The 20,516-nt window shown below is 56.6% G+C and overlaps 3 protein-coding genes across 7 annotated transcripts in view; 2 read left to right on the plus strand and 1 right to left on the minus strand.

Annotated features, from left to right (window-relative positions):
• SIK3 (SIK family kinase 3) overlaps nucleotides 1-301 on the minus strand; it is a 70,791-nt gene extending 70,490 nt beyond the window's left edge. For 2 of the 3 annotated variants that reach the window (XM_048968172.1, XM_048968171.1), the window contains exon 1: nucleotides 175-296. The gene's annotated coding sequence lies outside the window, so the exon portion shown is untranslated. Of the gene's footprint in view, nucleotides 1-174 lie in introns of all 3 variants that reach the window. The other variant, XM_048968167.1, reaches the window with a different exon arrangement.
• A 2,027-nt stretch (nucleotides 302-2,328) lies between these two features.
• On the plus strand, nucleotides 2,329-8,106 carry PAFAH1B2 (platelet activating factor acetylhydrolase 1b catalytic subunit 2). Its single transcript, XM_048968483.1, has 6 exons — nucleotides 2,329-2,448; nucleotides 3,337-3,424; nucleotides 4,150-4,239; nucleotides 5,152-5,268; nucleotides 6,189-6,311; nucleotides 6,943-8,106. Exons 1-6 carry the CDS (start codon nucleotides 2,420-2,422, stop codon nucleotides 7,219-7,221), a joined length of 726 nt encoding a protein of 241 aa, XP_048824440.1. The 5' UTR covers nucleotides 2,329-2,419; the 3' UTR covers nucleotides 7,222-8,106.
• A 4,208-nt stretch (nucleotides 8,107-12,314) lies between these two features.
• Nucleotides 12,315-19,860, plus strand: SIDT2 (SID1 transmembrane family member 2). 3 transcript variants are annotated; one of them, XM_048968488.1, is made up of 28 exons: nucleotides 12,315-12,597; nucleotides 13,411-13,532; nucleotides 13,606-13,767; nucleotides 13,841-13,886; nucleotides 13,963-14,064; nucleotides 14,143-14,226; nucleotides 14,320-14,431; nucleotides 14,511-14,576; nucleotides 14,678-14,771; nucleotides 15,104-15,159; nucleotides 15,361-15,372; nucleotides 15,459-15,530; nucleotides 15,613-15,687; nucleotides 15,886-15,948; nucleotides 16,189-16,310; nucleotides 16,385-16,458; nucleotides 16,565-16,631; nucleotides 16,753-16,826; nucleotides 16,908-17,031; nucleotides 17,114-17,231; nucleotides 17,296-17,432; nucleotides 17,515-17,623; nucleotides 18,194-18,270; nucleotides 18,363-18,409; nucleotides 18,668-18,773; nucleotides 18,872-18,982; nucleotides 19,056-19,169; nucleotides 19,247-19,860. In XM_048968488.1, the coding sequence occupies exons 1-28, from the start codon at nucleotides 12,400-12,402 to the stop codon at nucleotides 19,307-19,309; spliced, it is 2,607 nt and encodes an 868-aa protein (XP_048824445.1). In that variant the 5' UTR covers nucleotides 12,315-12,399; the 3' UTR covers nucleotides 19,310-19,860. The 3 variants fall into 3 exon arrangements, with proteins under 3 accessions (XP_048824445.1, XP_048824447.1, XP_048824446.1); XM_048968490.1 differs by lacking the exon at nucleotides 15,886-15,948 and having other exon boundaries at nucleotides 12,316-12,597; XM_048968489.1 differs by lacking the exon at nucleotides 15,361-15,372 and having other exon boundaries at nucleotides 12,316-12,597.
• The last annotated feature ends 656 nt before the right edge of the window (nucleotides 19,861-20,516 follow it).

Raw genomic sequence — 20,516 nt, forward strand, 5'->3', positions numbered from 1 at the left:
AGCGCTGCCGTCTGACAGCACCGCCCGGCTGCGGCCCACGGCCCGGCCCGGCTCTCTCCCCGCACGGCCCGGCTCGGCCCGGCGCGGCTCCGGCTCCACCGGCGGTACCCGACTGGGGCAGAGCCGACGGGAGGAGGCGGGCGGCACGAAACGCGGCCGGGCCGGGCTCCTCACCTTGGCCCGGGTCACCAGGTGCGTGGCCAGCTTCACGACGGCGAAGTTGCCCTTGCCGATGGTGCGCTCGATCTCGTAGTAGCCGATGCGAGCGGGTCCCGGGGGTCTGGGGGGCGGCGGGGCCGGGGGCAGCCGCGGGGCCGGAGGGGGCCCCCCCGCACCGCTCGCCGCCGCCGCTGCAGCCGCCGCCGCCATCTTGTAGCGAGGAGCAAACCCCCCCCCTCGGGGCTGCGGCACCGCGTGAGCTCATCCGCGGGGGGGCGGGGGGCGGGCGGCTGCCATGGCGACCCGGCGGGGCGGGCCGAGTGACGTCAGCGCCGCCGTGACGCCCCCGTACGTCACCGGCAGCCGAGGCGCGGGATTGGCCGAGGGGCGCGGCCTGGGAGCCCCGTGCGGCGCGGCGGGGAGGGCGCCCCCGCGTGGGGCGGCGGTGGAGGGCAGAAGGTCGCGGGTTCGAATCCTCGACGCCTCGACGCGGGGCAGCTGGCCGGTCCGCTCCAAACTTCATTTCGATCTCCAGCCGCTCGCTTCCTCGCACTACGACGATCTTTCACCGCAGTTACATATCCGTGCTTCGTTCCTTTTGTGGCACGATGGAAAGAATGCTACTTTTAGCCTGGTAGAAAGTTCTACTGCCTTAATATTGTACCCATAATTGGAGCGTTAACACTTTGACTCCCAATGCACTACATGATGTTATGATGTGGAATACTGAAAACCAAAAAACACAAAACCATGACAAATATCTTTTCTAAGAGCAAGCATCCAGCCTCGAAAATATTTGCAACTGCAGGCCTGGCTGCTCTGAGCAAAGCACTCAGTCCCTTACAGGACACTCAGGAATGTCACTGTGGGTCTGCAGACAGCCCAGACTCAGTGCATTCCTGCACATCCCCGCAGCTCATCGCACTGCTGTTGTGTGCTGGGAAAATGGCTGCAGGGTTACATAAAGCAGGCAGGGGCACTGTGCTGGCAGCACGCCGGGATCGCCACCCCTCTGTGTGCTTCCTGGCAGCAACCTCAGGAGCAATCCTCCCTCAGAGGTGTAGCAGGCATGAAAAGGGATCCATAGAAACAAGGGGGCCTGGGCAGGAGTCGCAGGCAATGCACAACTGTAGTTCAGAGATTAAATCTCCGAAAAGCCTGAATGAGGAGCTACAAAAACCCTCCAATTCTTCTGCTCACCGCCCGTGGTTCACAGGCACTGCACTTGATCATAGCTGGCTTTTTGCACCCCTCAATTTCCACCCAGCAGTGCCTCCCACCCGCAGGGATCTTCCCAGAAGTTTGTTGTTGAGGTTGCCTGGGGAAACGGCTGAATTCGCCTCGAGTGGTCTGGCTGTTGCTAAGAGCAACATTTCAGCTGCAGCTGCCCATGAAAGAAGACAGGTGTGCTAGTTATGTGTTTTAAAAAGCCGTGAAAGAGCAAAAGACTGCTTGAAGCACAGCCTTCCTTTAATAATCATTAATCCTTGCCCTGCTGGCACTGATCACGTGGAACAGTGACAGCCACTGGCAAGCGGCTGGAGCGCAGGGAACCTGAACCACCACCACCTCACCATCTCCCTATTTACCCCATGCTTTCACAAAGCTGCCTCCTTGCCACTGGGTCTGCCTCGTCCTGTCCTGTTCCTGCTTCGGGACAAAGCAGAGAGAGAAACCAAATGGTCTTCTCTTTGCTGCTTTAACTTCAAAGTACAGAACTCTGGGGCTGCAGAAACTGCCCATGGCCTTGGGAACGCCACAGTGCGCAGCTCACTCCAGCAAGAAGGGTCTACGAGGAACACGTGCAGCTCTCACCGGTCACAGTGAAACTGAAAAGATGCCCAGAGAGGTGGGGACGCTTGGAATGCAGCGATGGCTCTGCGGCCTGGTGGCTCCGCCATGTTTTGCTGCACCTGCACGGCACTGACCTACAGCAGCCCTGTCACCGCAGGCTGCCGCCAGCCTGCCTCACCTCACTCCCCGACGCCAGGCCGCGGGCCCGCCTCCACCGGCCCGGCAGAGCGACTAGACCGACGTCACCGCCTCGAGAATGACGTCATAGCGACGTCACCGCGGCGCGGTGCCCCCTAGGGGCCGAGCGCAGAGGAGCTCTGGGCGGGACTTCCGGCAGCGCGGCCGGAAGCGCCGCGGGGAGGCGAGTGGCGATTGGTCGGGTGGCGGCGGCGGAAGCGGAAGTGGCGTTGGCGCAGGCGCGGAGAGAGCCCGGGCCGAGGGAGGGAGGCGCCCGCCCGAGCGAGCCATGGAGCTGCGGGGGGAGCTGCTGTCGCCGTGAGTGCGCGGGCACCGCCCGGCTCCGCCCCGGGCAGGCTGCAGGGCTCCGGGCCTCGTCTCGTTTCGTGGGGGGCGGCGGGATGGCGGCGCTGTGCTTTCATCCCCTCCCTGCCCGGCGGTTGCGAGCGGCCCGTGGGAGCCGTTGGGCGCGGGCGGCGGCTGCGGGCTCTGCTCAGGCGTTGGCCGCGGGGCGGGGCGGGATCCGGCCCTCAGCGCTGCCATCCGAGGGAGGAGTGCGGCTTCGTCCCCGTGCCCGCAGGGTGCAGCTCACAGGGTACAGCTCGCAGGGTACAGCCCCGCTGCCCGGCCTAGCGCCTGCACGGCGCGCTGCTCGGACCTGGTTTTGTTGCGGTGTCTGTGCTCTGCGGGCTGCCGGGCCGCTGGGTGAAGGGTGAAGGGCTCCGTTTGCCCTGATGGCCGCTGCGCTTCCTGCCCGAGATCCCTGGGGATCGGCTCGGCCGCGATGCGGAGCCTCCTGCAGCCGCTTAATCCACCTGTACTGCGCGGCTCAGTAGCCGTAAGCTGGCTATCGCTGTACTAATAGGAGCTAATCCTCGGATTATCAGCATTTATTGTAGTTAAGGATTTGCCCGGCTGAGGTGTGCTTCTGCAGGACGGTCTCTGAAATGAGCTTTTCTTTGTCTTTTTAAACGCGTTGTTTTTGCGTGTCAGTAGATGGCTTCAGGGAGGGCTGCCTGCAGTCTGGCAGTCCTGTACCGAGTAAAATGGATTTTGTTGTCAGCTAAAAATTAACGTACTTCGGAATGGTCATGAATTGTCCGTTGTGAATGTCAGGAAGTGCAGTGGTTTTTCTGCCAGCCTGCCTTTTCCCCTGTGCTTGGATTAGCTGCTGAAAGCAGCCTGTCTGAAATGTTCTTTCCACAGGAATAGAATGAGCTGTGGAGACTCGAATCCTGCAGCAGTGCCGCATGCTGCTGAGGATACTCAGGGAGATGACAGATGGATGTCACAGGTGAGAGAGCTGTCGTGGGAGATGGGAGCCTCTTTCTTGAGGGCTGGGGGCTGCTGGGTGAGTGCTGCACGTGTCTGTCTGACCACGTTCTTGATTTGAGGTTGTAAGAGCTCTGCTACCCAACAGCTGGTAGCATTCTGATGCTTCCCTCACTTGAATTGATGAAAGAAGGCAAAAAGCAGCGTGACCTGAAAACTACACTGTGAAATGTTTTCAGAAAATAGTCCTGTTGGCCCATTAACTGAGAGAAATTGCCAACCCCATTGTTAAACCAAGTGCAAAATAGTGCTTTCCGGTGTGTATCTTTGCAAGGGAGTGATAAAGCTGAAAAGCAGAGCTGAAGCATTTGGTCTCCCAGTCTCTTTCTGCAACACTTCCTCCTGCAGAGTGAAACAGTGAGAGGATACTTGCTGCACTGACTAACTGTTAATTTATCTGCTCTTTAATTGTTGAATTTAGTGGATGCCTAACGTATGGGTTTCATATGGGTGGCATGGAGTAGACAAATGCTGCTCTTCTCAGAGCCAAGGTTGCAACCCCTGTTAGAGTTTGTGCAGTTGAGGGGATTGTCCAGTAGTTCATGGGTTAACAGAAGCACATTGGAGGGCAGACAGGAGGGAGCAGGGGGAACTGGTTGGGCAACTGTCCCTTTCTGTCCTGCAGCAGAGATGCTGATGAGCAGTGATCAGTCTGAGCTTATGCTTATATTGCTTTCTTTTAAACAGCACAATAGATTTGTTTTGGACTGCAAAGACAAGGAACCTGATGTGCTCTTCGTGGGTGATTCCATGGTGCAGTTGCTACAGCAATATGAGGTACTGATTAAAACAAAACAAAACAAAAAAAAAGAAAAGGCAATTGTGGGGTTATGTGAATTAGAATTTCTAATCCATTAACGTACAATTACTCGCTGTCCAGACTATTTCTTTTGTTCCACTCTGATTTTACTGCTGTGTCTTCTGGTTTATTCCTTAGTCACCCAGTGCCCATTCAAAGTCTTGCTGATTTATCTCTATAAGCCATTTGTCATTCCCTGAAGCAATTAATAACTGCCTTCACTTTGTATGCATACACAACCCTTTCTCAATTCCAAACTCTCCAGAACATGCCAGTGAAATCTTTGTAGGTGTGTCTTTCTCAGCCAGAACACGTTTAACCCTTGAGGTGCTATGTGCACTGACACACCTGCTTTTCTGTTGACAAAGTGTTGAAGATCTTCTCAGAAGTGAGATTTACATTAAGGACAAGCTGGGTTGTGTTCCTTTGCTTAATCTATGAAACTGCTGGAGCAAAACTAAGAATTTTGCTGCTCCACAGTGGTGGTAACTGAGTAACATTGTTCTCCAAAAGCTGCTTCCCAGTGTAGTTCTTTTTCTAGTTTTGTTTCCTGGCAATGTGGGTGCCTTCTTTAGAAGTCTGTAATTAGCTAAGCAAGGGACACCGTGATCTGCAGCAGCTCCCTTCTGTATCTCTGATGCCAAATAACTGTTCAGGAGAGCTTCCCCTTCCTCTGTGCCAGGATTGAGTGCATGAATGTCAGCAATTCTGTCTCATCTGGACCATGAAGTAAAGCTTCATCCTGTGCTTAAATGCCACTTCTGGAAGTGAGTTTCTCACTGCTTTCTCACTGCTGCTTCCAGTGTTACTGAAGACATTGTGTGTCTGTAGTATCTTTCTCTCGTGATCTGGATGCTCCTCTCAATGAGGAAACTGACCTCTGATTGCAGATCTGGCGAGAGCTCTTCTCACCACTTCATGCATTGAATTTTGGGATTGGTGGAGACACCACTGGACACGTTCTGTGGAGACTGAAGAATGGTGAACTGGAGAACATTAAACCGAAGGTATAAACAGCCAACCAAACAAGGCAGCCTTGTGCTGACTCATAAGAGACATCAGGTCCTTGAGTGGTGTAAAACTCAGTGAGCCATTAACTCTTAGGAGAACTTTTGTTGAAGAGCTGTTGCCACTAAGTATGCATAAGGTACTGAAATGTGTTAGGCTGAGCTAGAAGTGCTTGGGAATGGAGCCCTAGTTCTTATACAGGTGGCTTTCACTGCTAACGTGCATCAGAGGAAGTCATCAAGAGAAATGGCCTTATAGTCATAGGCTGATCAGCACTTGTGCTGCCATTAGATTCGTTTGGAGTTGCAGTGACTCATACCTGAGGGATGCTCTCAGATAGAGATGGTGAAACATTTGACAGAAAGCAAGCAGAGATGCTCATATGTGCAGTGAAGAACAGCTTCCTACTTCACACCTAAAGCTGCAGTCCTGTGCTCTACTGAAAGCAATGAGTGGCCCACCACAGTGTCCAGTAGGAAGGCAGTGTCACTCATATTTCAATCTGTTATTTAGCAGCTTTAAGTCATTTTGTAAAGAAGTGGAGGTGCACAGTTGTCCTTGTCCTGCAGGGCCTCACGCTGTGCTGTATAAATGCCCTCTTCTTGACCAAGGTATCCTGGAGAGCCACCGAGAGGCTCTGTGGAAAGGGGTGGGCTCACATCTCACAGGCTGTCCAGAAAACCTTCAGAAGTCCTTGTTATTCATCTATACCGGATGCCAAATCTGAAGCTTGTAAGATACCGTCCAAAAGTCAGCATAACTGGCAGCTGAAACCCTGCATTTTTGGTTTATCCTCTAGCTAGCCTGACTCTTGATTGAGCTTGATGACTGTGGGTGATGTTTACGCAGTGCTTTCAGGGTCAGCAAGACTCTTACAGCTTGTTCTCGAAAAAGATGCAAACATTTCTTCTCCTTGTAGGTCATTGTTGTTTGGGTTGGAACAAATAATTACGAAAACACAGCAGAAGAAGTGGCAGGAGGGATTGAGGCCATCGTGCGCCTGATAAATACCCAGCAGCCACAGGCCAAAGTTATTGTGCTGGTATGTTTATTGGAGAGCTGCAGAAGCAGAGCCCTCCGGGGAAGCTGTGTGTTCTCTGCTCTGTGTCTGTGTGGTGCTGGGAGTTACGGTGGTGATGGGGGAGGGCAGTTGTTTCATTTGTCTTCTGCTCTGTGCGTGCATCCCCTCGCCTGGCTTTGCAGAAGTTCTGCTGTTAGCCCCTCCAGATGTGTGGTTGTCCTCATCAGCAGTATTGCTGTCCCACCTTTGTTGAAATGTTCTGTAAGGAACAGATCAGAGCTGGGATTTGGAAGTCTTAGTTTTCTTCCTCGTTTCAACAAGTCAGCTGGTGTCCCTCTTTTTGAGGAGGTGAGCCAAAGCACTCAGCACACCGTTGAAACTTTATAAAAGGAATACAAACTGATAGATTTTTTTGTTTTAGCAAACAAACAAACAAAAAAAAGCAAATTCCATGCCAGTTGTGCTTCTGGCTCATCTGGCTCCTTCAGTCACATTTGAAGTTAGATCTAAATGGACAAAATCAGATTCAAGGAATGAGATCCTTTTGTCATAGACATCTTCAATCTTGGAAGGGTGCCTGAATTGAAAGGGAAATCATTGTTACACCATCAGAGTTGAATGAAAGCTCTTCATTGCCTCCTTCTTGTGTCAGGGCCTGCTACCTCGTGGAGAGAAGCCAAACCCTCTGCGGCAGAAGAATGCCAAGGTGAACCATCTGCTAAAAGCCTCACTCCCCAAACTACCCAATGTGCAGCTCCTGGATGTAGATGCTGGCTTCGTGCACTCGGATGGCACCATCTCATACCACGATATGTTTGATTTCCTGCACCTGACAGGAGGGGCCTATGCAAAGATCTGCAAACCCCTCCACGAACTGATCATGCAGCTACTGGAGGAGACCCCTGAGGAGAAGCGAGCTGCCCTGGCCTGATTAGCTGATGTCAGTGTTAACGTCACCCAGCCCATCAGATCAGTTCTGTCACTGGCACTACAGAATCCTTCTTTCTTAAAGCACTTTCCATTGTAGAATGTTACAGATGTTCATATCTCGTGTTTTGAGGGGGAAGGCTGATGTTTAACTGGTCTTGTACAGATGAGGGCCAGCTTGTTTGGTTTTATGCAGGAGGAAATTAGCTGAAGAGGAGTTTTACTTTTAAACCATTCCTCATTTAAAATGAGCACAGGACTGTCACTCTGTGCCCCTCTCACGTGTTGTTGCTCTGTGGTTGTCCTAGAACCTTTTTAGCCTGTCTCTGACAGCCCATACGCAGCTCCTGGCCGCCCTTCCTGGCTGTAGGAGTTGTGCTCTGTGTATTAGCCTGTGAACAAGAATTACCTTTCACTTGCTAATAACAGAACAGATGCATTTTTCCAAGCTCAGTCCCACCTTTTAAAGGTTTCTGGTTGGTTTTTTTGGTTGTTTTTTTTTCTCCTTTTTCTGGGGTATTTTAAGTGACACGTGTTGTTTCTCACTCCTTATTTCTGAAGCAGCATGAAACTGGAATTCAGAAACCTAAGGGAACAAACTGTTAACTTCTCTAAAGCTCCCAGGTGCTTGTCCTTGTGCTCATTTCACCATACCTGGTAGCCTGGGCACTCTTCATTCCATGTAGTTTCCCTGTGGGCAGTGTCATTCAGGTGCCCCTGATGGCAGCCCTGTCTGTGTATGGCATTGCTGGCTTTTGAAGTCATTCAGTGTAGCATTTTAATTATCCAGTTGGTATCACACAAGGCAGTCACTTCCTCGCTACTATGGAACTGACATTTCATTCCTTTGGGATGCCTGTGCTCCAGGGCTCTTTGCAGTACTGTTCATTGTTCTTTTTTGCTTTGTTTTTGTAAGTATGACTGTTACACCCTTTTTTTTTTTCCTAAGGAGAACCCACATGAACAGCCCCTTTTTTTCGAGGCATAAAACAGTCTGAAGCTTTACAGATTCAAAGGTGTATATTTCTTTATTGCTTCTGTTTTACTTGTATGAACATTTTATTCAAGCAACTGCAGCATGAAGTCGAGGTGTGGCCTTTTGCTGCCCTGGGCGCTGCTCCCCTCTAGCCAAGGAAGCCATTGCAGCAGTGCTCTCTTACAGGGGCTGCAGGTAGGTGGGATTTTTGTTTTGTTTTTTTTTTTATGAGCTGGTTATAGCCTACTAATGGGAAAATAGCCTTTCATCTCCAATGAAAGCTTCTCTTTATTCAGAAAGAAACCGTTTTGGACCCTAAACGCAGAGCCCTAGGGGAACAGATAAACATACTTGCAAATAAAACAATTTTAAATGAAGTCTGTTCTTCCTTGGCTTACCTACCAGAGCTGGAGCTTGCAGCACTGTGCAAACACTGCAGTGGTTTGCAGCGTGCTAGCTGATGGAGAGCTGCCAGCACAGATCTCTGCACTTCTTTCAGTGTATGAGGAATCTGCAGCCACGCGTGCTCATCTCGGCAGGTAAATTGGAGAGGAACCATGGCTTTGGAGCAGGCACTTCCTGCTCTGTTCTTAAGGAGGGGTGTTTAGGTGTCCAGGTTGCTTGCTGTGCCCTGCTGCAATGAAAGTACGTAGGTGCTGTATATAGTCTGTTTGCCCTTTTTTATAACAAAGGGTGCTGGTGTTTAATGCAGTCTATAATCTAGCATTAAGGAATACTTTTACGTCCCCACTACATTCCCCTGTTCCTGTAGATTTGATCATAGCAGGGTTTCTGCCTGGATTGCATGCATAGTTTGTGTTTTGTTTCCAGTGTATGTGATCTACACACAGATGAAGGAAGGATGAAGCTTTTCACTTCCCTGAAATAAATACCAGAGTGCTGTAGTAGAGGAGGGATGGCTGTCTCACCCCAAAGGCTGAGCATGCGCTGCTCCCAGGCCTGTGTGCTCTGCAGCCCTGCTGCCTTGCAGAGGGGCTTTAAGGTAATGTTGTTCACACTTCTGGTTAGATGCTCGCTGGAGAAGTTGGTGTAAGAAAGTGTAAAGTGTTAAAAATAGGCTGCAGTGGAGGATTCTTGGGGAAAAGTTCTACTATCCCTCTCCCCCTCCTCACGCCCTCCTTCGGGAGAAGGGTTAAAACCCAAATCTGCTCCCTGTGAACTTTGCAGCTTTTGTAATAAGGCAGTGTGGTAGCTGAACCTATGCATCCCTGCTTTGCTCCCTGCTGTCACAACGTTTGGTTGAAGAGGTGCTGGCTGACAGTAACGTGTTCTCCAACAGAAAAGCTGTAACTTCTTACCTAAGCACCTTTACAGCTGGGGCTGTGTCCTGCCCTGAGTCAGCTGCTCTTGGTGGGGCACTGTGTGGTGTGAGAGGTTTAGCAGGTTCATGACTGCAGTGTGACCCTGCTGGCTCTCTGCTTAAGCTTGGTGTGCTAAGGTGCCATGTTCTGTGCTTGCTTCAGTGTTCACAGCCCTCTGCTACCTTCATCGTTGCTGGTTATGACCGATGGACAAAGAAAGGGCAGCTTTGTGTCTGAGACTTCAGCTCTATTTGTGGCTGTTTAGTAATAAGCTGTCCTGCTTCAAATGGAGGGGTTTTGTGTGGGGGGCAGGCAGGGATTGTTCCTCTTCCCTGAGCAGGCACCGAAAATGAGTGCCTTGCTGTCAGAAGTGCAGGAAAGCTTCAGTTGGAGCCCTGGGTGACCGATGTCCCCTGGGATCGGGGTTGGGCCGCCTCTGCCCAGCCAGCATGAACTGCGTCATTGTTAATGGCTGGCTGTGAGAGAAGTGGCCCTTTGAGGCCTTTTCCTTCTGTAAACAAGCTAGCTGCATTGCTCAGTTCTGTGCTGAAGCCTGGTGTCTTGTCTGTGCTGTGACCTGCGAGCGTCGCCGAGTTTTGTATTTATTGCAGCGGAGAAGAAAAGATGTGAAAGGACAGCAAGAGTCTCTCGTAGCTGAGCAGAGGGGGGAGAGCATTGCAGGCGTGATGGGGAGCTGTGAGGAGCAAAGCCTGTGTTCGTGGATCAGCAGCTGCCCCATCACTGCTCGCTGACTTGAACCTTCCCAGGAAGAAACTGTGATCCTGCTTTGGCAAAAAAAAAAAAAGAAAAAAAAAAAAAAAAGAAAAAAAAAAAAAGAAAAAAAAAAAAAGGCATCAGCTGGTAGAACTCGCTCTGTTTAGTGCATATTTCGATATAAATGTAAATGTTTCACCCCAACGTGTTGCAGTGTGTGTGTGTGTGCATCTGCACGTGCGTCTTCCGTCCCCCTGTGTTGGTTGCTTGTTTTGTTTCTGCTGTGGGAAGTGCTGCTGGGAGCAGTGCTGCTGCTCGGGGTGGGGAGAGCAGAGACCTTCCAAACTCAATCCGCAGTGTTCCCTCCTGGGACATTTGAAGCCACACTCATCCGGCTCCTCACTGCTTGTTTAATCTGTCCTTATTTCTGGTCTGATTTGCTTCTTTTTCTTCTTTTCCTTTTACTCACTGTTTTGAAAACAATGCCAAAGCTCCCAACAAGGTTCTGCAAGTGAAGGTAACTGACTTTTTTGGTCCTAGACAAGACTTTAGCTTGCTTTTGATGACTCTGATTTATTTTTGATAGCTTTGAAATGCGTAGGGAATGCACATCACTACAAAATCAACCTTAAAGTCATTCCAGCGGAGGCAACATTTGCATCTGAACAGGAGCTCAGGAGTTTGCTGTGTCCTGCTCCTGGCTCCTTATGGACTTCTGTCTGTCCCCAAGCAAATCACTCGACCCATTGGCAGCAGCAGCACCACCCATCAACTGGAAGCACCGCACAGACTGCCTGAAAAGTGCTTGAGACCCTCAGTGAGAGGACCTAGAGAAATAAAGTGCACAATAGCAGCAATGCTCACGTCTCTGTATGTTTGTCCAGCAGAGGCGTTGCGTTCCAGCTCGAGTGCAGGGATGGATTCTGGGGGAATCACAGCATGGTTTGGGTGGAAGGGAGCTGAAGGCCGCCTGGTGCCGCTCCCTGCAGCGCACAGGGACACCCCCAGCTCAGCAGTGCTCACAGCCCCGTCCAGCCTGACCTTGGCTGTCTGCAGGGACGGGGCACCACCGCCTCTCTGGGCAACCTGTGCCAGCGCCTCACTGCCCTCACTGCCAAACCTTCTTCCTCAGCTCCACCTCAGTCTCCCCTCCTGTAGTCTGAAGCCATCTCCCCTTCTCCCATCACACAGACCCACTGCAGAGTCCGTCCCCTCCCTTCTCACAGCCCCTTCAGATGCTGACGGGCCGCTCTCAGCTCTCCTTCTCTTGCCTTCTCTTCTCCGTGCTGCTCAGCCCCAGCTCTCGGCCTGTCCTCGCAGGGAGGGCTTCCATCCCTGCCGCCATTTCTGTGTCCCTCCTCTGGCCGCGCTCCAGCAGCTCCCCGTCTCTCCTGCCCTGAGGACTCCACCTGTGGACGCAGTGCTCCAGGTGAGCTGTCACAGCACAGCAGAGGGGCAGGAGCACCTCCCTGCCCTGCTGCCCGCGCTGCTCTGCCTGCAGCTCAGGGTCCGCTTGGCTTCCTGTGCTGCGAGGTTTGGGGCTCATCTGTTTCGCGGGACCCCGCGCCGCGCTTGGCGCAGAGGGCGTTGTGTGAGCACGGGGGGCGTTGGGACCGGGGAACAACAGCGGGTGCGATGCGGGCAGGCGGTGCTCACCTCTCCCGCAGCCGCGGTGCCGGTGCCGCCCCGGGCCGTCGGTCGGGGCGCGGTGAAAGCCACCCGTGCCACGTGTCACCGCTTATCGATCCCACAGAGCGAAGTCTCGCCGCACCGGGAGCTGCGGGGAGGTGTTGGGAGCGGGCTGCTTCCGAGCCGGGCTGCGGAGCACCGCCTGGGAGTCGGCCCCGTTCTGTCGCTGGGGACGGAGCGCGGTGCCACCGCGTTTATCCCCCGGGCGGCGTCCCGCCGAGCAGCGCCGCCGCCCGCCGCCCGGCACCGCCCGCCGCCCCCCGCGTCACTTCCCCGGCCTGGCCCTATGAACGCGTGTCACCGCCCTGACGTCACCGCCGGCCCCGTGTTTACAGCCGTCCGCGGAACGGGGCGATCCGAAGTGCCGCCGGCAGCCCCGCGCCGCGCCATGGGGCTCCGCGCCCCGCCGCGCCCCGCCTGACCGCCCCGCGCCTCCCCCCGACCCGCGGCACGGCAGCCCCGAGCCGGGGATGCGGGCACGATGCCCTCCGCCGGGGCCGCCGCGCTGGCCTGGGCGCTGTTTTGGCTGCTCGCCCCTCCGTCCGCCCTGCCCGAACCCCTGGACCCGAAGAAGAACGTGGAGCAGAAGGACGCCGTCTTCGACAAGGTCTATTCGGACTGGGTGGCCGCCGACACGCTCAACATCTACGCCTTCAACCACACGGTGCTGAGGAACAGGGTGAGCCGGCGGCCGCGGCAGGCAGCGAGCGGAGGTGGCCGGGTGGGGGGTTGGTGTTCTCTTTTATGGGGTGTGTTCCCCTTTTGGGGGGTGAGTTTCCCTTTTCTTAGGGAGTGCATTTCCTATTTCTGGAGTGAGTTTCCCTTTTTGGAGGTGTGTTTTGTTGTGGGGCTTTTTTGGAGGGGGATGTTTCTCATTTGGGGGTTTATTTCCCATTTTTGGGATGTTTCCCACTTAATAGAATCATAAAACCACAGCATGGCTCAGGTTGGAGGGGAGCTCAAATCCCACCCAGTGCCACCCCCGGCTGCCCCCCACCAGCTCAGGCTGCCCAGGGCCCCATCCCACCTGGCCTTGAGTGCCTGCAGGGATGGGGCACCCACAGCTCTCTGGGCAGCAGGGCCAGTGCCTCACCGCCCTCACATCTAACATCTCCCCTCTTACCACGTCAAGCCATCCCCTCGCTATCCTATCAGCCATTCCCCCTTGTCCTACCATTTTAGGGCTCATTACCCCAATTCGGGGTTTATTTCCCATTTTTGGGGCCGTGTTTCCCATTTCAGGGCCCATTTCCCATTCCCTGCTGCCCTGGCACCAGGCATAAAGCAGTGCCTCTGCTGACCCAGGGAAACCAGGCAGACCAATGTCACCGCCTGGGGTGACAGTGTAGCCGGGCACTGGGGACAGCCCAGAATCCCGCAGAAGGGAGGCGTCCTCCCAGCAGCAGGGGCCGACACGTCTGCCAGCGCAGGCTGAGCAAAGTCCACGCGCCGGGGGAAGGTCCTGCCAGGCCAAAGTGTCACCTTCCCACAGACGGAGGGAGTGCGGGTGTCGGTGAACGTCCTGTCCGACCACAAGGACCTGCCCGTGCTCTTCGTGGTGAGGCAGAAGGAGGCGGTGGTCTCGTTCCAAGTGCCACTCATCCTTCGGGGGCTGTGAGTATCGATGGGGCTGAGGCTCCCAGGGCTGTTGGCACAGCGTGGCACAGCTCCCGTCTGCCCTCCCCAGGTACCAGAGGAAATACGCCTACCAGGAGGTGAGCCGCACGCTGTGCCAACCGCAGACCAAGGTGGAGGTGGAGACCCAGCACTTCTTTGTGGACGTTTCCACGCTGTCCCTCAATGCCTCCTACCAGCTGCGGGTCACCCGCGTGGAGAACTTTGTGCTGCGGTGAGGAACCCCCCTCCCATCCCCTGCCTGCTGCCCCGCCAGGCGGCCCTCATCCTCTCTGTGCTCTCTGCAGGACGAATGAAGCCTTCACCTTCAATGCCACAGCATCACAGCCACAGGTGAGGGGCTGTGCTGGGGCAGAGGGGCAGCACCGGGGGCAACAGCGCAGGGAACGAGGTGTCCTTCTGCCCACAGTACTTCAAGTATGAGTTCCCCAACGGAGTGGACTCGGTGATTGTGAAGGTGACCTCAGCCATGGCCTTCCCATGCTCCGTCATCTCCATCCAGGACATCCTGGTAGGATGGGGCTCAGGGTCTCACCGGGCAGCCCTTGGTGCTCAGCTGTACTGATGGGCCCGTCCCTCTGCCCAACAGTGCCCCGTCTACGACCTGGACAACAACGTGGCTTTCATCGGGATGTACCAGACCATGACCAAGAAAGCAGCCATCACAGTGCAGGTGGCTGTGGGGGGGACGTCCCACCCCATAGGGTCCCACACGTCCCACCTGGGCGCTGCTGACCCCTGTCTCTCCCCAACATGGACACTGCAGAGGAAGGATTTCCCCAGCAACAGCTTCTATGTGGTGGTTGTGGTGAAGACAGAAGATGAGGCCTGCGGAGGAGCCCTCCCCTATTACCCCCTCTCCAAGCGCACCTCCCCAGGTACTCACTGTGGGGCTCGTGCTGGGAATGGGGCTGGGTCCACGCCGTGGGGCTGACTGCTGGCTTTGCCTTCCCACAGATAAGCCAGTGGATCAACACAACCGGCAGAAGATGCTGGAGGTGGTGGTGTCACCGGCCATAACCTGTAAGCCTGGGTGGGAGGTGGCTCCGGGTGCCGTTAAGGGCTGGGGGCTGCCGGGTGGTGCAGGGACCAGGGGTTGCTGCTCACCCTGAGGCTCTCTGCAGCGGAGGCGTACGTGAGCAGCATGCTCTTCTGCCTCGGCATCTTCCTCTCCTTCTATGTCATCACGGTGCTCATCGCCTGCTGGGAGAACTGCCGGTGAGGTCCCACGCTCCCACCCTGCTCCAATTCAGAGGCCTGCCACCACATCCCCTCCTAGTGCAGTGTCCATCCTCAGTGCCATGCCCCCTCCCGGTGCCATATCCCAGCCCTGGTGCCACGTCCCTGTCCCAGTGTTGTGTCCCAGCCCCTGTGCCACATCCCTCCCAGCGCCGTGCCCCTTCACGGTGCCACATCCCAGCCCTGGTGCCGTGTCCTATCCCCAGTGTCATGTCCCATTCCCGATGCCATGTCCCAGCCCCAGTGTCGTGTCCCCTCCCAGTGCTATGTCCCAGCCCCGCAGTGCAGCTCACGTCCGGTTCCTTTGGCAGTCAGCACAAGAAGAAAGGGCTCCTGGCTGCCATGGACTCGCCCAGCCTGGACACGGGTGAGGGGTTGGGGGCACGTGGAGGGGATGTGCCTGGGGCTGGTGGGTCCTTCTCCTCTTTCAAGCCTTTCCTGTGCCAAAGAGCAGAGGCAGGGATGTCCGGGGGTTTGTCTTCTCTGCTCTGGGGCTGACGTGGCTGAGCTGGGACTTGGGCAACTGACTGAATCTCTCTCTTTTTCCATGTCTTTCTGGGACCCCCAGCATCCTTACTGGGTAGGTGCCGGCACTGCTGCACACCAGGCGGGCGCAGCCCCGTGTTGGGGTGCTGATGGTGCTGTGTGTCCCCTCCTGCCTTGCAGGGCACGCCCACAGCATCCCAGACTCCTTCCTCGGGCATGCCCCCTACGTGGGCTGTGGATACGGCTCCTTTGGTGAGTGCTGCACACCGGCCCTCGCCCCATACCTATGGGGCCAGCAGCCGTGCCATCATGCCCACTGCCTCTGTTTTTGCAGAGAACGGTTCCTCCTGCAGCACCGAGGCCATCACAGACAGCATGGGCTCTGCAGACGTCTCCTATGGATACATGGGTGCGTGCGGGGCTGCCCCAAGGGCACGACCAGTGATGTGCTCGCTCCATCCATGGCAGCTCCTCATTGCCAGCCTGCAGCAGGGGCTCCAGCTGGGCATCACCAACTGGCGAGGCGGTGATACGTGGGGTGCTCCCGAGGTGCTGGCGGTGGGCTCGGCTCCCATCCTGCCCCAGTAACTCTTGCTTTCCTTTAAAGGGCAGGAGCAGTTCAAGCGGCGCATCCCCTCCTCCCCGATGAGGCACCAGTGCATTGCCATGGGTAGATGTTGGTCCGAGCAGGGGCGGTCCAATCAAAGCAATCTGCCCTGCCCAAGCCTGACGCTGGGCACAGACCCAGCTGTGACCTCGGCCCCAACGTGGCCACATCCCAGGGTGTAGCTCTGCTCTGCGCCCTGTCCCGCCCCGGCGGGGAGGTGTGGGTGTAATTGGGGTGATTGCTGCTGCTGAGGAGCCGTGGGGGCTCAGTGCAGCCCTGCTGACCTCCCTGTCTCTGCTGCAGGAGAGCGGTCGCTGGAGAACGTGGCTGGCCGGCCGCGCCTGGATTCCCTCAGCTCTGTTGAAGAGGACGACTACGACACGCTGGCCGACATCGACTACGACAAGAACGTCATCCGCACCAAGGTGCGAGCCGTGCCCATGCATTGCCACGCCATGCTGTGCTGCAGGCACTGCCCTCACCCTGCTTCTCCTTCCAGCAATACCTCTGCGTGGCTGACCTGGCCCGCAAGGACAAGCGTGTGCTGCGGAAGAAATATCAGATCTACTTCTGGTGAGCAGGAGGTGGCTGGAGGGCTGGGGATTTGTCCCAGCAGTGCCTCTCCCACTGCTGCAGGTGGGTGGCAGTGACATTGGTGACACTGCTGTGCCCCTCCCAGGAACATTGCCACCATCGCCGTGTTCTACGCGCTGCCCGTCGTCCAGCTCGTCATCACCTACCAGACGGTGAGCAGGCGGTGCTCCCACACCACGCTCTGCAGCAGTGGGGATGTGCCCGTGTCCCTGGCTGTTCCCAAATCTCCTCCCACTTCTTCTCCTCCTCCTCTCATTGCACTCACACCTGTAGGTGGTGAACGTCACCGGCAACCAGGACATCTGCTACTACAACTTCCTGTGTGCCCACCCGCTGGGGAACCTCAGGTGAGAGAGTGGGGGTCCTGGCACGGGGCAGGGCTGTGGGTGTGGGTCCCAGGGCACTGATGGGCTGAACCCCCCCTGCAGCGCCTTCAACAACATCATCAGCAACCTGGGCTACGTGCTGCTGGGCTTGCTCTTCCTGCTCATCATCCTGCAGCGGGAGATCAACTACAACAGGGCGCTCATGCGCAATGACACACGCGCCCTGGTAAGAATCCTCAGCCACCAGGCCGTGTCCCCAGAGAGCTCAGCTCCCCCAGGTGCCGATTCCCTCCTCTCTGCCCCTGCAGGAGTGTGGCATCCCCAAGCACTTCGGGCTCTTCTATGCCATGGGCACGGCGCTGATGATGGAGGGGCTGCTCAGTGCCTGCTACCACGTCTGCCCCAACTACACCAACTTCCAGTTCGGTGAGTGCCATCCCAGCAATGTGCTGGGAGCTGCTGCAGCCCTGCTCACCGCTCCGTCCTGCAGACACCTCCTTCATGTACATGATTGCTGGGCTCTGCATGCTGAAGCTGTACCAGAAACGGCACCCAGACATCAACGCCAGTGCCTACAGCGCCTATGCCTGTCTGGCTGTTGTCATCTTCTTCTCTGTCATTGGTGTGGTGAGTGTGGGTGTGCAGCGGGGCTGGGCACGGTGTGGGGTGGCCACTTGCCCACCTGCTGGTCACTGGGCTCTCCACGTAGGTCTTTGGCAAAGGCAACATGGTCTTCTGGATCATCTTCTCTATCATGCACATCATGGCCACATTGCTGCTGAGCACCCAGCTCTACTACATGGGGCGCTGGAAGCTTGGTGAGGGCTGAGTGTGGGTGTGCATGGGGGTTGTGCTGCAGGCAGCAGGGATGGGGTGGGAGGGGACAAAATGGGATGGGATAGGTTGAGGTGGGGTGGAAGGGATTGTTTGGGATGAGATGGGTTGGGTTGGAATGGGATGGGATGCAGTGGAAATGAGATGGATTGGATTGGGTTGGAATAGGATGGGATGCAATGGGTTGGGTTGGAAGGGGATGGGATGGGAATAGATGCGATGGGATGTGTTGGGATGAGATGGGATGTGACAGAATGCGATGAGATGAATTGGGTTGGGATAGGATGCAATGGGATGGGATGGATTAGGTTGGGATGGGGTGCAACAGAATAGCATGGATTGGGTTGGGATGTGATGGGATGGGATGGAATGCAATGGGATGCAGTGGCGTGGGATGGGATGCAATGGGTTGGATCGGTTTGGGATGGGATTCAGTGAAATGGGATGAGGTGTTGAGTTGGGTTGGGATGTCTTGCAGTCAGATGGATTGGGATGGGATGCAGTGGGATGGGACCAGCTCTGTGCCCCCAGTACTACATCCCCACTCTCTGCAGACACAGGCATCCTGCGCAGGATCCTTCACGTGATGTACACAGACTGCGTCCGGCAGTGCAGTGGCCCCATGTACGTGGTGAGTGATGGCACCGGAGGGGAAGGGACACTGCTGGCCACCAGCTCAGGAGAAGGGCTGTGCCCCTTCACCCCTCTTGTCTTCCTTCACAGGACCGAATGGTGCTCTTGGTTATGGGAAACATCATCAACTGGTCCCTGTAAGTGCAGAACCAGGAGCAGGCAAGACCCCCACACAGCTTCCTCTGTGCCCAGACCCCCCCATGCCTGCTGCTGCTCCCACCCTGCTCCCCTCGGCCCCATGTGGGCTGAGGATTCCCAGCTCGTGACAGCTGTGAGCCAAGCATGGCATGAGCCCCCAGTGCTCCTTCAGTGCCCAGAAGAGCAGAACCAGAGAGCGGGCAGTAGGGCATGGAGGGGGGAGTCCCCAGGCTCTGCTGACCCCGCTGCCTCCTCAGCGCCGCCTATGGGCTCCTTGTCCGCCCCAATGACTTTGCTTCCTACCTGCTGGCCATCGGCATCTGCAACCTGCTCCTCTACTTCGCCTTCTACATCATCATGAAGGTGTGAGCTGTGGGCTGGCCATGCGGGCACCCATGCCTGGTGGGAGGGCGGCAGAGGTGGCCCCTCGGGGGTGTGGAGTGACCCACCATCTCCTCCAGCTCCGCAGCGGTGAACGCATCAAACTCATCCCCCTGCTCTGCATCATCGGCACCTCTGTGGTCTGGGGCTTTGCACTCTTCTTCTTCTTCCAGGGGCTCAGTACCTGGCAGGTAGGTGTGTGGCTGTGCAGGGTGTGGGGCAGCTGGGGGGCAGACACGGTGATGGCTGCCCTTTCCTGCTCAGAAAACACCAGCGGAGTCCCGGGAGCACAACCGTGACTGCATCCTGCTCGACTTCTTTGACGACCACGACATCTGGCACTTCCTCTCCTCCATTGCCATGTTTGGTTCGTTCCTGGTAGGTGCTGCCTGCTGCACAGATCCCACTCCCCATCACTGCTGCCCGTCCCACTGCCGTCCCGCTCCCCTCCGCAGGTGCTGCTGACGCTGGATGACGATTTGGATTGCGTCCAGCGGGACAAGATCTACGTCTTCTAGAGCCTGGAGGAGGGAGGCCAGGCACAGCGTGGCACCCAGGGACCTGCCGTCCTACTGCTCCCCGGTGCCACAACCCAGGGCTGTGCCAAAAGCCCAGCAGGACCCTATGGGCCGTGCCTGCGCTGTGGGTCCCCACCGGATGCTCCGTCCTCATCGCCATTCCCACAGCAGGCTGGGGTCCCTTGGCCCCACTGTACCTCCTGCTCACCGTGCCATCCTCGGGGCTGCCCAGCACAAGTCCTCGCCAAAAGAAGAGCTCGGTTCTGGGGATGCGCTGCGGTGCCCGGCCCTAATCCTGCACTGGGACTGCGCCCATCCTTGGTGATAAGTGACACTGGAAAGGCGCTGGTGGGCTGCCTGTCCCGCAGCTCCACACACACCGGTGTGGGACCTTCAGTGCCTAACGCCCAGGTGTGGGGCACGGCGATGCCTTCGCACCCCAGGGCGGCCACGGGGCTCAGAGCCTCTCGGGGTTTTTATTCTCCCGTCCGCTGCTCCTGCAGTGCTCAGCACTCAGCTGGGCTCCGGGCGGCTCGCATTAAAGTCTCTGCACTTTACAGCAGCTGCTGCCTCCTGTGGGGCTGGGAGTGGGGTTGGGACTGGGGCTGGGGGCTCGGCGGGTGCACCGTGCTGCTGGGAGTCAGCCACACTCTGGGCATAGGGTTCTGTGTGCTGTTGGCTGCAGGCATTGTGTTGGGGTGTGGGGGGGTTTGGCAGCCCTGGGGAAGGGGGGATGGATGTGTGGGGTCCTGGGGCTGCACCCCTCGCTGAGCACACAGGATTCCCAGAGGAGAAGCTTGGAACTGTGGCTGTGCCACGTGGCAGCTCCTGGCACTGCAGAGAGGGTCAGGCAGAGCCCAGGACGGTGTGGCTGTGCCAAAGTGTGAGCCCTATCACACCCCATCCCAACATCAGCTCTGCCCCCCACCCTTCTGTATCCTGCCCACCCCACTGGGGCAGAGCAATGCCCAGGACCTGTTGTGCCCTGGCAGGATGCCCGTGGGATGCCCATCGCCTCGCAGCCCTGCGCTGCCCAGCCCTGCCTCAGCTGTGCTCTCCAAGAGCCCCTGTGCACACCGCAGCCATCCCATACCCCAGCCTCTCACCCGCTGCCCCCTGTGCCCCCACCCACCAGGAGCCTCCCATCCCTGCAGTGAGCACAGGGGAAAGCCAGCCATGAAGTCAGGGCAGAAAACTCCGCGAGCGC

Source organism: Lagopus muta, chromosome 22 (assembly GCF_023343835.1).
Source record: "Lagopus muta isolate bLagMut1 chromosome 22, bLagMut1 primary, whole genome shotgun sequence".
Classification (NCBI taxonomy): domain Eukaryota; kingdom Metazoa; phylum Chordata; class Aves; order Galliformes; family Phasianidae; genus Lagopus; species Lagopus muta.

What these genes read in the sequence shown, in the direction of transcription:
- PAFAH1B2 (XM_048968483.1), top strand. Translation starts at nt 2,420, where the DNA reads ATGGAGCTGCGGGGGGAGCTGCTGTCGCC. An exon ending in TGGAGAACATTAAACCGAAG is followed by an intron (nt 5,269 to 6,188) that starts GTATAAACAGCC and finishes TTCTCCTTGTAG; the next exon opens with GTCATTGTTGTTTGGGTTGG. An exon ending in AGGCCAAAGTTATTGTGCTG is followed by an intron (nt 6,312 to 6,942) that starts GTATGTTTATTG and finishes TTCTTGTGTCAG; the next exon opens with GGCCTGCTACCTCGTGGAGA.
- SIDT2 (XM_048968488.1), top strand. Translation starts at nt 12,400, where the DNA reads ATGCCCTCCGCCGGGGCCGCCGCGCTGGCCTGGGCGCTGTTTTGGCTG. An exon ending in GCCTGCTGGGAGAACTGCCG is followed by an intron (nt 14,772 to 15,103) that starts GTGAGGTCCCAC and finishes TTCCTTTGGCAG; the next exon opens with TCAGCACAAGAAGAAAGGGC. An exon ending in AGGGGCTCAGTACCTGGCAG is followed by an intron (nt 18,983 to 19,055) that starts GTAGGTGTGTGG and finishes TTTCCTGCTCAG; the next exon opens with AAAACACCAGCGGAGTCCCG.